Source organism: Corvus kubaryi, unplaced genomic scaffold (assembly GCF_017639235.1).
Source record: "Corvus kubaryi isolate FWS band 111438036 unplaced genomic scaffold, C.kubaryi_AGA036_p1.0 78, whole genome shotgun sequence".
NCBI lineage: Eukaryota > Metazoa > Chordata > Aves > Passeriformes > Corvidae > Corvus > Corvus kubaryi.
This window is the reverse complement of record NW_024582065.1, coordinates 9,216,574-9,232,960: the sequence shown is the minus strand read 5'-3', so window position 1 is coordinate 9,232,960 and position 16,387 is coordinate 9,216,574. Positions and strand designations below refer to the sequence as shown.

Genomic DNA, 16,387 nt, shown 5'->3' with positions numbered 1-16,387 from the left:
TGTGTGTTTGATTCTCTGTAGGTAGCGACAAACTGTACCACCAGTGGCTGTCCACAGTGAGGGTAAGCACACGAGATCCTGCCAGACAACCCTGGAGCTGGGGTTGGCCCATTGAAGATTTTCATCTAGTGACAGAGACAGTAAATCTTAAAGCTGTTTACATCTGATTGCATATAACAAATTTGATCTCTGGAAATGTAATTCTGCGTTGAAAATAGGAACTACATTAGCTAGGGTTTAATTCCCTGGATTTTGCCCTTCTCCTGTGTTTTTCAGTAAGGTGCTGTACAGCAATAGTCCGTGGGGTGTGGCAGGGGTGTAAAACACCAGCCAGACAAACAGATTATTGCATCTGATGTATCACTGGCTCATCACTTCGATTATATTCATCACATGAAATTCAGCTTTTCAGAATTAGTGTTTGTGACTGGAGTTAGATTTCATTTTCCCTCAATTTATCCCTTTATCAGCTACTTGTGTCTTAAAAAGGCAGCATGTATGTGATAAACAGGACTGTGGGATGAGGGAAAGCAAAAGAGCAAAGTAAAAACAGATCTCCCCTCTTCAGATTGAACGTACAGGCTGTCCTGGGACAGAGTCTCTGCCTCACACACTGAGTGTTGCTCAGGGTACTTGTGTCTTAAACTTGTTTAGGATTTTAATGCAATGTACAGGACACCCCTGAGGGTGAGTGGAAGCACAGAACAGGGTTTGTAAGACATGTAAGACAAGAGCTCTTGGCAGACACCCGTATTTTTCCTTGGACAAGTACTGTATTCAATAGAATTGGGCAAAACAAGAGCAAGATTCAGTCTGGTTTTCCTTGGGCCTTTTTCTTTAAATTTGACCTTTTCATACTCAGCTCTGCTAATAAGCATAGTTAATGCTCTGTTATTTTAAGTTAAGAATGGTGGATTTTAGATTGCTGTTTGCTTTAAAGAGCTTTGATAACGTTTCTTCCCTTGTTACTATAATTACAGAAAGGAAGTGGAGCCATTTTAAATACAGTAAAGACCAAGGCTAACCCTGCCATGAAGACTGTCTATAAGTTTGTAAGTATTGAGTACTGGCTTACTACTGAGATAAGAGTCTAATTACAATTCTGTTTTAACCTTTCAAATGAGACTCAAGACTTTACATCCATTTTTATTGGACTCACAGAATTACTCAAAATATACATTCATTCGAATTTCAAATTTAAATGAAAAAGTCATTTTGAAATTTAAACTCAATTGAAATGCAAAGGACAATGGGAACTTGTGATTTCTTTTGAAAGTACAGATGATAAATTCCATTTATTACACAGAACTCTTTCTGGGAAATAGTGCCTGTGTGCTCTGCTAGGCAGCTCTACCATCTCATCATTGCTCTGTTGGAAATCATTGTTACCTCAGCTTTCCCTGCTTGCAGCTTCACCGAAAGAAGGGAATCCTCTCATTTTCCAAATTGTTTCCGTCTTTTCTAAATGTCAATTAATTTTCCCTAGAGATTTCTTATACCTGCTTATTTAGAGCCCAACTTACTGAGTTATTCTTTAAATGGACGTGTTTTCAGTGCTGTTAACAAACAGCTGGTGTGTTGCTGTGCTATCGTGTGTGGCTGCCAGCTCCACTCTGCCAGATCAAACAGCACAGAAACAAGTGAGGATTTCTTATATGCTCAATTCTGGGAAATAATGCTACAAAAAGCATTGAGATAACCATTCAAACTTGGGTTTTTTGCTGCCTTTCTCCAGCCTGAGAGAGAGGAGTAGGATGAGATTGGCTCTACTAAATGGAACTGGCATCCAGAGCACTGCAAGGAGAGTTTGCAGGCTCACTGCCGGTGTGGAAGAATAGAAGTTTATAGCAAAGATAAATACTTACAGGGGAACAGTGAGGCTGTGGAATGCAAAAAGATGAAAGATGTCTATGGCTTCAAAACAGGGAAAACAACGTTTTTGTGACAAAGGTGGGGTGATGTTTTTTGTTTATTTGGGGTCTCTTTAGCTCTCTGTTTGTTTTAATGTGTTTTCAGTATCTTGTTACATTTTTTTATTGCCGTTTTTATTAACTGGAAACAAACTTAGTCACTGCTGGAAATAGAAAGGAATTTTAACTTAAATTAATTTTTCATGCAGGCAAAAGATCATGCAAAAATGGGAATAAAAGAAGTGAAAAACCGCTTGAAGCAAAAGGTACTTGAAGTTCTTATTCAAAATGTATAAGCACCACGTCTGAAATCCTTAGCCACTGAAAGCATGATGTGATCAATAGGAAGCTGTTTGATACAGTGTTGTTAGCACACTTCAAAATGCATTACCAGCTGTCCTGGATTTTTCACACTTATAAATATTCACAGACAAAAAAAATTGTCTTCAAATACATTAAAGCTCTGACTTAAACCCACAAAAGCCAGAAAATTGAGTGTTCTGTTTGGAGTGGTCCTGCTCCTGTCCTTCGTGCTGGGGCACTGTGGAAGGGGACTGCATGTGGACTGGGAGCTCTTCCCTACAGTTCTGGCAGTGAACTTTTTGCAAATGGCAAATTGTTGTTATTTTTGCAGTAGTCAGTCAGGAAAAATAACATCATGTCTGTCTGCCACTGGGAAGGGTATTTCTGCATTTCTTGAATGTCCGTTGCAAAGTTCAGACAGGAAGGAATTTATTAGAGTTGGTGTCTTTTGCCAGTTGGAATTATTGAAGAAAAAAATACTCAAACTGTTTGTTGTTCCCAAATCTGTGTGTTTGGAAACAGCACAATTCCAAACTGCTGCACTGTGTTTGAGGGATGTGTTATCCAATGCCAATTGCTCCTTATAAACCACAGGTATAGTTCACACTGACACACACCTTATGAACAGATGGGTAACTCTGCCCTGGGTTACTGCAGATACTCTCCTTATTCTGTGAATCGGAGCTCTCAGTCATCGGGGGAGGCAAGACAGCCAACCTGCTGAGAGAACTGAAGTTCTTATTCAGAAATTTGTATTCCATTTGTTGCATAGGAGTTTGGGTTTTGGTTTTTTTTAATCTGTGCTCTCTGTAAATTTCTTCTCTAAATTTCTAGCCCATCCTCTTAAGTTGGGGCTACAAATATGTTGGTGGGCAGACAGAAATGCACCTGAGCCTGTCACCAGCCTGTTCTTTGAAAGGAGTTTCTGTGCAGCTGGGCTGCAAAGCGAGGAATTACCTGTGTGCATTCCAACTGCTGTTCCCTCTCTACACACTCTAGACATTGCTGTAGATTCTTGGGGAAGATAAAGTTGCTTCAGATGCCTTTATGCCATTTTATTTTATTACACTAAGTTATATATGACCACTGTAGGTATAATTTGAAAAGAATAAAAACATGAAGCAGTTTTCTTGTACATGGATTTCCTTATGTCATTCCACGTGTTTCATTTCTGGACATAACCTTCCTAAATAATAAAATGTTTGGCCTTCTCTTGTGTGTTTCTAAAGCAGTTGGAGCTGTGTAACATGACCAGATTTTTTCCTGCATTTTAAATGCTAATAGAATTGTGTGCTGTTGTGTGACATTTGTATACGAGGCTGAGAAAAGCCTCATTCAGTCATTGCTTTGTTTTATTATTTTTGTTGTCCTCCTGGTCTGTCAAGCAGCAGGCTTCTCTTTAAAAAACACACATAACATTTACAACTTAATGGCCCAATTTTGTTTCACCTTCCTTATTATGTGGTGTTTCTATAAGTGAGATGCTTAAACATGATTGTTCAGCATAGGCTTTCACAAGAACTTAAAAGATTGCTGTGAGTAGTTGACACACACTGCTCTACCTCTCCTTCCTTTATTATTCTTTCCTTTTCTATCCCATCCTCTTCTCCATGTGAATGCAGATAGAAAGGTAACTCTAAAATTAGGGATTGCTCGGTTAAAAGTGATAAAAATAGCAAACACTGTTTTGGTCACCCTCATTTTTAATCTAAACGTCTGTGCTGCTCCGTTATGGGTCTGTTATGCACAGGTCTATTAATGCATCCTCCCCAGTTTTAAGTAAGAGCATTGGATTTGTCCTGTGTTTCCTCGCTAGCATGTGTGAGAGTTAACTGTCTGACATCCTGGTATCATTAAATACTTACTTTTTGCCAAATTTGGGATGCTAGTCTTTCATCTTCTAAGAGTAACCTGAGGTTATTTTTAAACTGAACTTACTATCCACTGCATTTTAACATACTATTTTCCATTATTAATATAGAAAGTCTGCAGGCCCCTGGTAAGGAAAAGTCAAATATAAACATCCCTTTTCCAGTTTTTGCTGCCAAATCTGAGCAGCTTCTGTACAAGATAGAATTTAAAAATGCAATAAAGCTGGAGGTCTGCTTCCTCCAACTCTGCATAGCAATGGTGACCTCTTAAATATAATCAAGAGCCCATTTTGCCCTTGGTCTGCTCCAGTCTTGGGTTTGAATTGCAAATGAGAAATGCAGGATTGACCTGTTGAGAGGTCACTGTGGTGTGTGTAAGGTCCTTCTTTAATATGATAGTGGAGATTGAATGGGGCTCCATTTCCATCCCTTGTTCATTTGTGGTGCAGTATTTCAAAGCAACAGAAATAGTTTTCAGAGGATTCTTATGAGTGAGAGCAAATAATTGTTAATAGATACAGCCTGGTAGCTTTATTTTATATCTGATACAGTTCTTTTTTCCTTTTTTTTCCTCTTTTTTCTTTCTCATTTCCCTTTTTGTATTTTCTGCAAAGGCTGCCTTTTTCCATCTCACAAATGGACCGTGGTGGTCAAGTCCCTCCGTTAGTGGCTCATTTGAAGCTTAACTGCATAGAATTAGGAAGAAGGAGGAATATGAATGGTACCGTCCTCAACTTTCAGTCAGGAGAATGGAACTTACTGAAAGCTCTGGCTAAGACAATTTATATAAATGGTTGGGCACTTGGCATTAATGTATTCAACATTTTTTTCGTTCCTAGAGCCCTGTGTGGCTCTAGTTAATGCCTGGTATTCTAGAAACAGCTCATTTAGAGCTTTATAACATGGCCTGCACAATGTTCAAGACGTTCAGAATATGTTTTGCTCCTCTCTAGCCAGTGTTTGCACTCCATTACAAAATTTAAGATCAGGTTTCACTGTTTTTTTAACTCAAATGTGTTTTCATTGAAGGTAGAAAAACTTTTGTGAAGCAGACTTTGCTTTGAGAATGAAGCTGTATTGATGATTTGTTTGCCTTTTGGGGATGATGAAAAAGTAGAGAGGAATCAAATAATTTAATTCTAATATTTTATTAAGCAATAAAAAAAAAAAAAGTTGTATTTTCTTTGGAAGTCTGTGCACCAAACACAGTGGAAGTAGGCTTTAGGAACATGTTATCTTTTATATGCAATTATATCATCAGAGACGTAGAGCCAATCTATAGCAATAAAAGCTCAAGGATTTGCAGTGATCATTACACATCTGAGAGGGTTTTGCTTAATGGCTTAATCTCTCTATCTTTTATCTCCTCCCATTCCCTTCATGTCCAGACTTTTGTGTCCTTTTTCCATTTTTTTTGGGAATTTGCTTGGGAAGGTGCTTTGCTTTCCATTGCTTCCCAGCTGTGTGCTGCCTTGATTGGAGCCACAGCTCCAGGCGGGGCTCTGCCGGGCCGGGAGCAGCCCTCGCTCAGCGCAGGTTGGGTGGCCCTGGGTGTGCTGGAGCTTCAGCAGCTCCAGGCACCTCCACCCCCACAGAAATATGTAAATTGGGTTGTGTTTAGTGTCATTACAGGGAATAGTGCTGCCATAGGTGATGAGTCCAAAACTGAGTGGATCCCTTGGGGGCTCAGTGCTGTCTGGAGCTGGAGTAGGAGTTTGACAGACACTCAGCTTTCTTGTCATTGCCTTGTTTTGGGGCTCTTTGTTACTAATTCGGAGGACTTTGTTGTACCTTTTCAAGACAAGGTGGCATTGTGCAGCTGGAGGGCGGGGGGTGGGGGGGAAGAAAAAGTTTTTCTCTCTAGTTTGACCTTAACAAGTGTTAATTCCCCACGATCCTTATGCCCATATTGGGGAACCACTGCTCTACCAGCTGGATCTAAAGAGGGGTCTCAGCTCCTCTGTGGAGCAGACAAAGCCCCTTAGAAAGTCCATCCAGCTTTTTGTTTCATTTGACCTAAACACATTAGGTCAGTGTGTGTCCAAAGGAACCATTTCTAATTGGCCATCAGCTTACACAGCTCATTATTGTACCTGAGCGAGCCGGGGGCTCGCAGGGCCGTGTCAGAGGTCAGGGAATCAAAGCCCTGCCGGTGGCAGCAGCCACCCTCAGGTCAGCCTTGCAGAGCTCCAGCGTGTGCAGCCTTCTCTCCATATTTACCCAGCATTATTTCCTTGGCATTGTTGCAGAGATGTAAGGTTTGGGGCCCACTGCGTTACAGACTGTTTCTCAACTCACTTTCAAACTCTTTGCTCCTTCTCTGATTCCTGATGTCTGCAGGCCTTTGTCTTTTTCAAAACCTGTGTTACGCACCCCATGCCTGCACTTGCCAAGTCCTCTAACCTGGGCTGGTGGGTCACTTCACTTCTGGAGAGGAGACCTGATGTCAAAGCAAACAAAAAGTGTTCTGCCAGACACCCCTTGGTGTTGTACCCTCTCCTGGAGGCATATGCAGTACACACAGACTCCAAGATGAAATGCAAAGCTAACTGAGCTCTGAGTTCCATCTCTCCTTGTCACTTCCACCAGTAATTGTTCTGCTATGGATAATTCTGTGCAGTACATAAATGGAATTACTGTCTTCATTTAGGTTTACAATAAGCAGAATGCCCTGTTCCTGGGCTTCTGTTGAATTCATTTCTAAAACAGAAAATCTGAGCTATAGTTTTTTTCTCCACATGCACTTCCTGGTTTTTGTGTGTTTTAAGTCAGACGTTTTACTGAATGTCCTGTTGGCACCACTGGTACTGGGAGGAGAGAGGGGTTGTGTACAAGCTCTGACGGATGAAGTGTTCTATTCTAATGATGTTTTCTTTTCTGTACTTTGGTGTTTTTTTCCCCGAACATCCAAATCGTTAGTCAGCATTATCCTCTAGTGTCTCCTTTGTGCACCTTCCCCTCACTCTGGAGTGTTCCTGGCCATGCTATTCACCTTTTCCTACCACACAGGACATTGCTGAGAACGGGTGCTCGGCAGCGCCGGAGGAGCCCCTGCCGAGGACGGCACCGTCGCCACTGGTTGAGAAGAAGGACCCAAAATTAAGAGAGGACAGGAGACCAATCACAGTACATTTTGGTCAGGTAGGTCTTAGTGTAAAGTTTCTCTAAATCATGTGACTCAGCAAAAATAGTTCAGAAAGAAGTCATGATAACAAATATGCCAAACACTTCATTATTCATTATGAACTATGCTATTTTAGTTTTACTTCTGTTGTATCTGTTTAAAGGGGTTCCAAAACCTAATTTTTCTGGGGTTTACTGGTTCCTTTTGTTCATATGATGATTTTGGGGAAAACAAACCATAAGTGAATTGGGGGAGTGAAGCATAATTATTGTAGCAACTGTATAAACTATTTTGTGGCTGTTTTAGCATGCAAGGTGCTACAGCCCTCAGGACTGAGGGTGTAGTATTTAAAAATCCCCTGTTATCTAGCCAGATCATTAGTGTCAATATGGAACATCCAACTATTAAAGCATTTGAACATTCTCTGAAAATTAAATACGATGAACTAAGATGAAAAAATCAATTAATAGCTTGTTAGTGTACTCTGTATTCAGTATCGACAGCTGAGCTGTTCACATTAGTTACTCTTGTAATGTTTCTTTTGGTATGTCTGCAAAACAGAGTTTTGAGAGAGGGGAGGTTTGAAGAGCTAACTATTTAGAAAATGTTGTAGTTGCTGTGATTTTCATGGAAAAACAGCCAGTATTTATTATTAGTTTGTCCGTGTTCCCCTATTAAGTGTAGCCTGACTCAAAAAATAACAGGATTTATATTCACAGTTCTCTTTTCTTTTGCTCTATCTATTCTTTACACTGTTCTGACCAGAAAAGAAGGAGGGAGTATCTCATTTCTTCTAAAGAAGCAAAGTGTAATTTTAAAGCAATTGTAAAACATTATAAAATGTGAAGCAAACCAGTTTCAGAGAAGTGTCTATGAATAGAAACCAGTTGGTGTGGCTGCACTGACTGTTCAGGTATTAGATGGGGCTACCCCAGGTCTGATCAGTGCTCAGAGCAGTGTTGTCTGCATCATTTTAGAATTAGATTTATTTCTTTCAGTACTTTTGCCACTGTGCTAAATGTAAGTTCTTGGAGACTTTTTAAAAATCATTCTCTTCCAATTAAGTATTTGCAGAGATTTATTTTTCCATTACTTTCTGTGCCAATACAGTCGAGAGGAATTTGGGCTACTGGAGGAATGCAGCCATCTAGCTCCAGCAGGGACATGTTACATTTCATTTGAAGCAGTCAGAAATCAGATAATATTACAATTTATTTTCAGTTTCTCCTTCAGATTTTTGTGAACGATGGATGCTTCAAACATTATGGTAGATTAATGAAATATATATTTGAGTGGTAAGTGCAAATTTAAATTCATGAGGTTTTTTAGTAGTCACTTTCAAATTTTTTAATGATCACTTTCTCTGTGTCGAAAGAAACACACATCAGCTTTCCTGACCCCTGGCTGTGGGGAGAGGCTCTCTGGCTAAATGCTTATTGCTGTCATCACATTACAAATGTTGGTTTCCAAAAACTGATCTGACTTAGCAGTTGTAGGGCTCTCTCACTCACAGCCTTTGTCCTGGCACAGGTCTGCTTTTCCTGATAGCCCAATGCCAAAACAAAAATGGAATCATACTTTCATTTAAAAGGAAAAGATGTTCAGGTTTATGAAATATAGATTAAGGCTTTGGGGAGGAAAAAAGCAGCAACATTTACTGTATAAACGGGAGATGGCTTCTAACTCGTGATTAAAGGCAGAGATTTTAGTGTCACTTTTAACTCTGTCTAGAATACAGAAGGTGGGAACAATTAAAAAGGCACAAGAACTCTGAAATAAGGGCTGTTTGTGCATTCACAGCTCTTCTAAACTGAAGAGGATGAAAGAGGCTTTTTTCCCATTGTCAGGGGCTCTCTCGGAGTGCAGCATTGTGCGGCTGGCAGCGAGGTTTAAAATGCATGCGTGCGCTGGGGGTCAGGGCCCCGGCTCGGGGCGCGCGGCGATGCAGGGAGCCCGGCCGCGGCGCCGCAGCGAGCGCCGCACAGCCGCCGCGCGGGCCTTTAATTGAGACGTGCTGTCAAAGTGACAAACACATTTGCATACAGTCTATTTATTTTCCTCGGAAAGGTCTGCAGTCTGCTGTTGGTTGAACATTCTTAATCAGCTCGCTGTAAGTGAGCCGGCAGCGAGCTGTCCTGTGCTGGGTGCTCCTCTTCATTACATGACAGATTAGCTAAAGGGGGATGGGCTAGCGAGCCAGCAGCAACCTTTAATTTTAACTCATTATCTCTCACCCTAGAGTGAGGGAGTTGCTAGCTTTTCCAAACACAGTTGTGTATCTGCAGTTGTTAGGCTACGAAAATGTCAGTAAAATATCTTGAAATGCCTGTGAAAGCACAGCCCCTCAGCTGATGGTTCACCAAAATTTGGCAATAATTATCTGACGGGGGGCCGGGGGGGGGGGCAGATTCTGTATGACCTGGCTCGTCTTGGTGAGTGGTGATCGGGCATCATTGGAGAGCCTTGTTTATTATGGAATTGTTTTAATAATGCTTTCTGTGCATCATGAAGACATTGTGGAAAAGCTCTCCTGGATGGTGAAAAGGATTTTAGCCAGAGAGCCTGGGGCAATGCGGTAAAGATCTAAACAAAGTGCTCTTACTAAAGACACCACCGTGGGAGGGTGGGAGCACTGCTTTTCCTGGGTGGGACTTTGCATGCTTTTCCCAGGGTGTGCCTTTCTTACTGATTCGTGCCTCAGCCAAATACAGGAACTATCACCACAGACTCTGGGACAATGCAACTGCAGTCAACAAGTAGCAGGAGCGGTACAGGCGGCTCAGGGATGGCTCAGGGTTTAATTTTCAAGCCAAGGCCAAGATTCAAATGAGAGGTTTGTAGTACTGAGTAGTGCTCCGTGTTTGGGGGAAGAGTAAGGTTAATAATTATGGAAGATCCAGTGCTACAGAGAGTATCTCTTGTGATGCTGGGCTGATGGTTGGACTTGATGATCTGACCAGTCTTTTTCAACCTTAATGATTCTATAAATGTCCTATTACTTGCTTTCTTCTGTTTTTTGTCTTAAAACCTGACCAAAATGTCCTTAAAGCATCAGAACACAGGCTGCATATTCAACTGCCAGAGCTCTCCTCAGGATCCTTCCCAGTGTGCCAGGCAGGGCAGGCACTGGGAGCCCTGTAAGCCCTGACCAAGGTAGAGTGGGACGCTGATGCAGGTGATTTGTGACTCGGGGGTTTGGGCCCTTGTTTCCATGCCTACACTTGTACTTTTTAGGTAGAACACACGTGTCTGTGTTGTCCTTGAGCTGTTTGGAGAATAAACACTACACAGTGTCATAGTGACTGTTTTGAACAGGTGCCTTGTCCAAGCAAGCAGCTGTTTGGGCTACTTTGGCAGGACCCGCAGAGTTCATACAGGATTGGTACCTGTGCCCAGTCTTCCCACTAGTCTGGGACGGGTGGTGTGAGCACACAGGATGAGCCCAAGGGCTTCTAAATCAAACCTACACTTAGAAACATTCTTCCTTAGGAGCTTCCCCGCAGTCAGTAGCACCACTGATTTAGTGCAATTAAACCAGCAAATGATAAGCTGCCAGAAACATCACTTGTTGGGAAAGGGAATCATTTCATTAGAAGCAAGTGATCCTGGCAGCTCTGTACAGCTCTCTAATTGTGTCTGTTATAATTAGAATGTCTTTTGTCAGCTTAGCTGGGTTTATGTTTTCTATGGCTTGTTTTTATTTACCAGCAAATAGGATATTTAATTCCATTTGTGTACCAAAAGGTGTACAGTTTAGGAAAATACAAAAGACTCTTCCACGTATATCTTTAGTAGAGAGATTCAATCATGTTTTACTCTTGATGCAAACTACAGAGAACCAGTGCTCTGGGGACTAACATAAACAGCTATGAAACAAATGGAAAATGCACTAATGTACTGAAGCAGCTTGTCTGACTGTGGAAAGGCTTCTCTGGGTTCTCTCCCCAGCTCATTCTGACTGCTGTTAAACTTTTGCAGGCCACAGCATGGAAATTGCCATCTTATTTGCTGTTCTGAGCCCTTTTGCTGTAAATGAACATGTTCATTTCTCCTATTCACAGTCTTCACTTGGACACACAGAACAAACAACTCGGCTTTGTAGGGCAGTGCTCTTCTTCCAGGAGATTAAATGGCATTAAGAGGTCAGGGGAAGATGGGGAGAACACCAGCCAGCTACATTCCAGGAATGCAGAACTGGATCGCTGAGGCCAGAGGCAGCAGAGGAGGGATTATCTCCAGGGTAAAAGGGATGAAGTAGGGAAGGGAGGAAGGCTCCTTTGCCAGACCCTGTGACTCCCTTCACACCCAGGTGCATTGGAACAATAGCAGATTCCCCTGGATCACAGCAGGCATTGTGTAGCACTGAGGTAGAAACCAAAGGGGAAAGGGGAAAACAAGTTCATTTGCTAATATTCGTATAACTGTATGCTCTGGTTGCAGAGCCAGCTCCTCCTCTGGCCACTCTGAGCTGCTCAGACAATAGTGGGACCTTCATTAAGAAAATGAGCCTCCTTTCCACTCTTCCCCATGGATGAGCAATGTGGGTTCCCATTTCCTTTCTGTGGACCCACATGGGGTTTCCTCCCTTTCTTCATTTGATTCTTTTTGGATTTAGCAAAAGTGTAAGTTCTTTAAAATTATTTTGTCTTCAGAAAGTATCTCTTCTACCCTCATTTATTCTCACTCCTTTCTTTGCCTGTTCCTTTCAGGAACAAATTCAATGTTGCTCAGTAAAAGTCACCCCACAAGAAAGACAGATGTCTTGACCCAGAAGCACTTGTCCATCTAATGTCTGCTTGAGACCACTCAAATGTTCCATCAGGTTCTTAGGGGACAGTGTTTGTTGTCAGAGGAGTAAAACCAGTGTCAATGGACAAGACAAGAAAGGATTGAAATTCTGCTTTGTGGTGTGCAGGATTAGCAGAGCTGACAATCCATGGGGTGGGTGTTAGGGAAAGCCTGCACTGGCCATGTGTGCCCATCATGGACAAGTGTGAGCAGCACCTGCAGAGTGTGCCTTGGGTCTCTGCCCCTCCTGCACCCGCTCCCCAGGGCTTCCCAAGGAGCAGGCACAGCTGGGTTCTCTCCAGCCACTGCAGCAGTGGAGTCCCTGTGGGCCTGGTGCCATGCAAGAATTCATGCTTTGCAGTGAGATTGTGGCCCCAGTCTACATCCAGCAGATGTGTTCAGCCATGAAAAAGCACTTTGCAGACTATGGCTTTTAGTGTTTTCCAGCTGTCTCGGTATTTCAGGCACTCCTCACACAGGGATGTTAGGAATCACTGTCCTGCTCCGGATACATGGTGTCAGGTGCTGCAATGGCTGGATGTGTGAAGGGAATGCTGGCAGAGCCGACCTCCCAGGGCTTGTGACAAGCGACAGCAGCTGTAACGTGTCTGCAGAGTCTCCTTGTTAGTCCTGTTCTGCTGAGGAACCCATAAATATCTTGTAGAGAGGATCTTGGTCCATCACTGCTGGCATGTGGAAGGAGAGTTGTGCTTTATAAATAATACATACATAGAAAATAAATACATCAGTACATGCAAGGCTACCCAAATCACCTAGATTGACAACCTGAGGAGAGCTCGCAGTGTCTTATGGATGACTTGCTTCTCTATCAATGTAGATCAGCATCCAGAAGCTTCTTATGTATTACTTATGAAGTTGATATGTACAGTTAGGCCAGAACTGTCTGAATTGACCTCTGGGCCACTGGATTAAACCAGGAGATTAAAGGGAAAGAGTATGTGAAACATATGATTCTTCTAAGTGCTGACCCCACTGTGACAGTTTGTTTGGCCAGGCATTTTTTGGATTTGCCCTTCAGAGCTGGGCTGATGAATACCAAATAAAACAGCTGGGAGTGCCAGACTGCAGACCGAGGGTCCATGTCCTTCTGTGGGTGTGTGGAGGAGAGTGTCCCCCCAATTATGCAGCCTGGCTTGGTGAATGATGAAGCTGAGCGAAGCAGAGAGTCATTGCTGTTTACAGAACTCCTTAAATGAGAGACCATCTCTTTTTTCTTTTTCTTTTTCTTTTTTTTTTCTGTGCAAGTATTCCACTTGCTAGAGAGGAATAGCTGTTAAGAGATAATAAGGGATCTGTCCATTTTCCAACATTTTAAATCATGTGCGTTACATGATCTCTTTGATTTGAATTCCAGCATCAGGACCACAGAAAGCCAACAAAAGCTAACAAAATGACCAGTTTAAAAAGAAAACACACACAAACCAGTGTGGCTTTTTTCTTCAAATTTAATATTGTATTGCTGGATTTTCTAGTATTTTAAATGAAAAATATATGTAGTTAGTTCCATGTTGACAATGTCCTTGAGGATTTGACAGTGAGATTTTCCAGCAGTTGCTCTTCGTTAGAATCCTGGTGGTGTTTAATAAGGCAGCCAAACTGCTGGCACCTCGGGCTCGTGTTTGTTCTCCGAGGGCTCGGGGCTGCTGCAGTAAGCACATCGACCAGGGCTGATCATTACAAGGGCGTACGCCACCATGAATAAAAATGTCACACGTTCTCCCATCTCACAGCAGTACAAAATGTCAGTCCTGTCAAACAGACATTGCAGGTAGCACTGAGCAGTCAGTACAAATTGGGAAGCCGAATATTCCCCCAGCTTTCTGATATTCTTCATCTGAAGCAGAAGAAAAACAGTTGTTAACCTATTAGCTGTGATTTTAAACTCTGCTGAGGTAGAAGATGGATAGGCTTTAACACATGGGGATAAATACATTCCTGGGGTCTGGGATTTTTTGCAACGTGTCTCTCCATCCGTGTATGAAATAGAATGAAAATAGAATGAAAACAAACCACAGCAAAATGAACCTCATTTTGGTAGAAGTCCTCTGGAAAAATGATCATCTCAGTGAGATTCTCTTTCAACCCCTTCCCTGTTTTGCCTCTGTGAATAGTTGGACAAAGCCCTCCTTGCTGGTTTGCTGTAATCTGGAAAGGGCCTGCTTCAATGAGTTAAGGGAGTTTTCCTTCATGGTCCTGTCATTATGCAGCAACGTCACAGAGAGCTGGGGTTTTATTCTCCTTCTGGACAAATGAAGGTTGTGCTGCTTCAGGGTAAGGCCTATTGTGCAGTGCAGGGTCCATAGGGTATGTTCCTTCCTGGCTTAGTATAGCACATATAGCACATATAGCACATGTATAATTCCATTATACATAGGAACATCCCTCTGTGTTCACTGAGTTACCCATCTAGGATGGAGGCATGGATATTGTCAGTGCAGGATTCTGCTGTTACTGCAGGGTCCAGAAAAAAATCTGGTGCAAAAAGTTAACTGCAAAGTGGTGCCAAAATATCAGAGAAGTTACAAGAAATTATACAAAGTCAGCAGTGGTTGCCTGAGGGGACAAGGAGAACAGGTAAAAAGGGCTGCAGTGTTCTGTGTCACAGTGAGTATCTCAAAGAAAGGGGCTCAAAGTCCATTCTTTGTGTAGAAATTTCTTTGGTTTTTCTGACACCTTCTCAGAACAGAAATCTGGTGTGTGTGTGTTTAGTGTAGTGAATCGTGACAAATGAATCCCTTGTCCAAATGGTGGTGAGTGCTGGAGTAAATTGCTAAGGAAGGCCCAGTGAGGAGCAGGGATGGCAAAGCTCTGCAGGACCAGAGCAGAGCAAGTGGAAAGGGGATCAGCAGAACCCTGGCCTGCTCCTGCCTTGTGTAGTTACTGTCTGCAGCATGATCCTTTCCTATCCAGGGCCTCACTACATGGGAACAAAATGGAATCAACAAGTGTGAGGCTTCTTTGAACCAGAATGACTCTAAATTGAATTAAATGTTTTGTGTTCTGTAGGCACCTGTTTGTGGGAAGAGGTACCAACTGCATATAGCTCAGTGTGCAGTGGCTTTCAGACTGTGGTACCTGGGCTCTGTGCCAGGTAAATAAGAGGCTGTTGACAGGCATCTCCTTTGGAAAATGTCAGGAGTTCTCAAACTGCAAAGTGTCAGATTGTATCAGTTTAATGGTTATGGGGTGGTTTACATTTTTTTAGAAGAACTGAGTGCACGTATAGATGGGAGGAGGTCAGGGTGGATGTTCAGCTGCTTCAGCAGGCAGAAAGTGAGAGTGGACCACTAAGTGGTCACAGTCTCAGATTTTACTGATACCACCTTCTGTGGGTTTTACTGCTGGTTTGCATAGGACAGGGACTTTCCTGTCGCTGGAGCTGGGAAGTGATCAGAAGTCTTGACAGGCCTTTAACCACAGATACCATCATATTCCTCCTATCTACATCACAGAACAACACATGCTGCTATGGGCATGGCCTGTCTAAGGCTCCTGAACACACATAGAAAAATATATGCATGTCATTTTCAAAATTCTTCCCTTTTTTTCTGTAATTGCAGACAAAAAAAATAAAGTACCATTCAGTTCTACAGCCCAGGAGTTTATTGTTTAAGGCATGAGTTTTTAGAATAGCATCAGTTATCAACATTAATAATCCGCAGTGGTGTTCCCGTGGTTTTGGGATTTTGGCTTTAGGTGTTGCTGCATTTTTGCCAGACTTGTTCTACCTTCCCTATCTACAAATGTGGCTTGAAGAATGAGGCATCCCTTAAAACATGGAAATTATTTTTATCACAGGACCCAGCAGATTTCCGTTGAAGTATTTCAGAGTGTAAATTAAAAATATATGCTGTAAAGCATACACTGTTCCTGTCATCCCAGTTTGTGAGCTGTACATAAGGGAGCATGTAAAAAGCAGAGTGTGCTGTGCAGGGATCTGGATGGATAATAAAACAGCTGCCTCGTAGATTCCATCTGCTTTCTCTACTGAATCTTTTTAGGTACCAGACATTTTTCAGTGTTGTTATTTTCTCCCTTTTTTTTTTAATTGAGTGTTCAGTTGAGGTCCAGCGTGTTCTCCCAAAGTCAGCACTTCAGGTCTCTTGCAGCCTGGTGTGTGTGAGCCTGGCTTCATCCAGCACAGGGCATCTCTCTCCTATGGCTGATTGGCTTTAAAGTATTTTCAAACCAGTCCTCAAGTTCGGAAGGAAACAAGATACTCATGTAGAAAAGCTTTGCTTTGGAAATTATTGTAAACACCCTCACTGCTAACTGAGAAAGAGAAACACTTCTTTCTCCACATACTGACAAACCTGTTTTCATCTGGTTGTGTTTCCTTTGAGCATTTCCTTCTCGTTGCACTTGTTGTT

General features: G+C 42.3%; 1 protein-coding gene across 6 annotated transcripts in view; it reads left to right on the top strand.

Annotated features, from left to right (window-relative positions):
- Window positions 1–16,387, top strand: part of DENND1A (DENN domain containing 1A) — a 159,585-nt gene that overhangs the window by 125,394 nt on the left and 17,804 nt on the right. For all 6 annotated transcript variants that reach the window (XM_042052484.1, XM_042052483.1, XM_042052485.1 and 3 more), the window contains 4 exons: window positions 22–62; window positions 981–1,052; window positions 2,120–2,176; window positions 7,094–7,225. In XM_042052484.1, coding sequence (XP_041908418.1) covers window positions 22–62; window positions 981–1,052; window positions 2,120–2,176; window positions 7,094–7,225 — 302 coding nt within the window. The remainder of the gene's footprint in view (window positions 1–21; window positions 63–980; window positions 1,053–2,119; window positions 2,177–7,093; window positions 7,226–16,387) is intronic.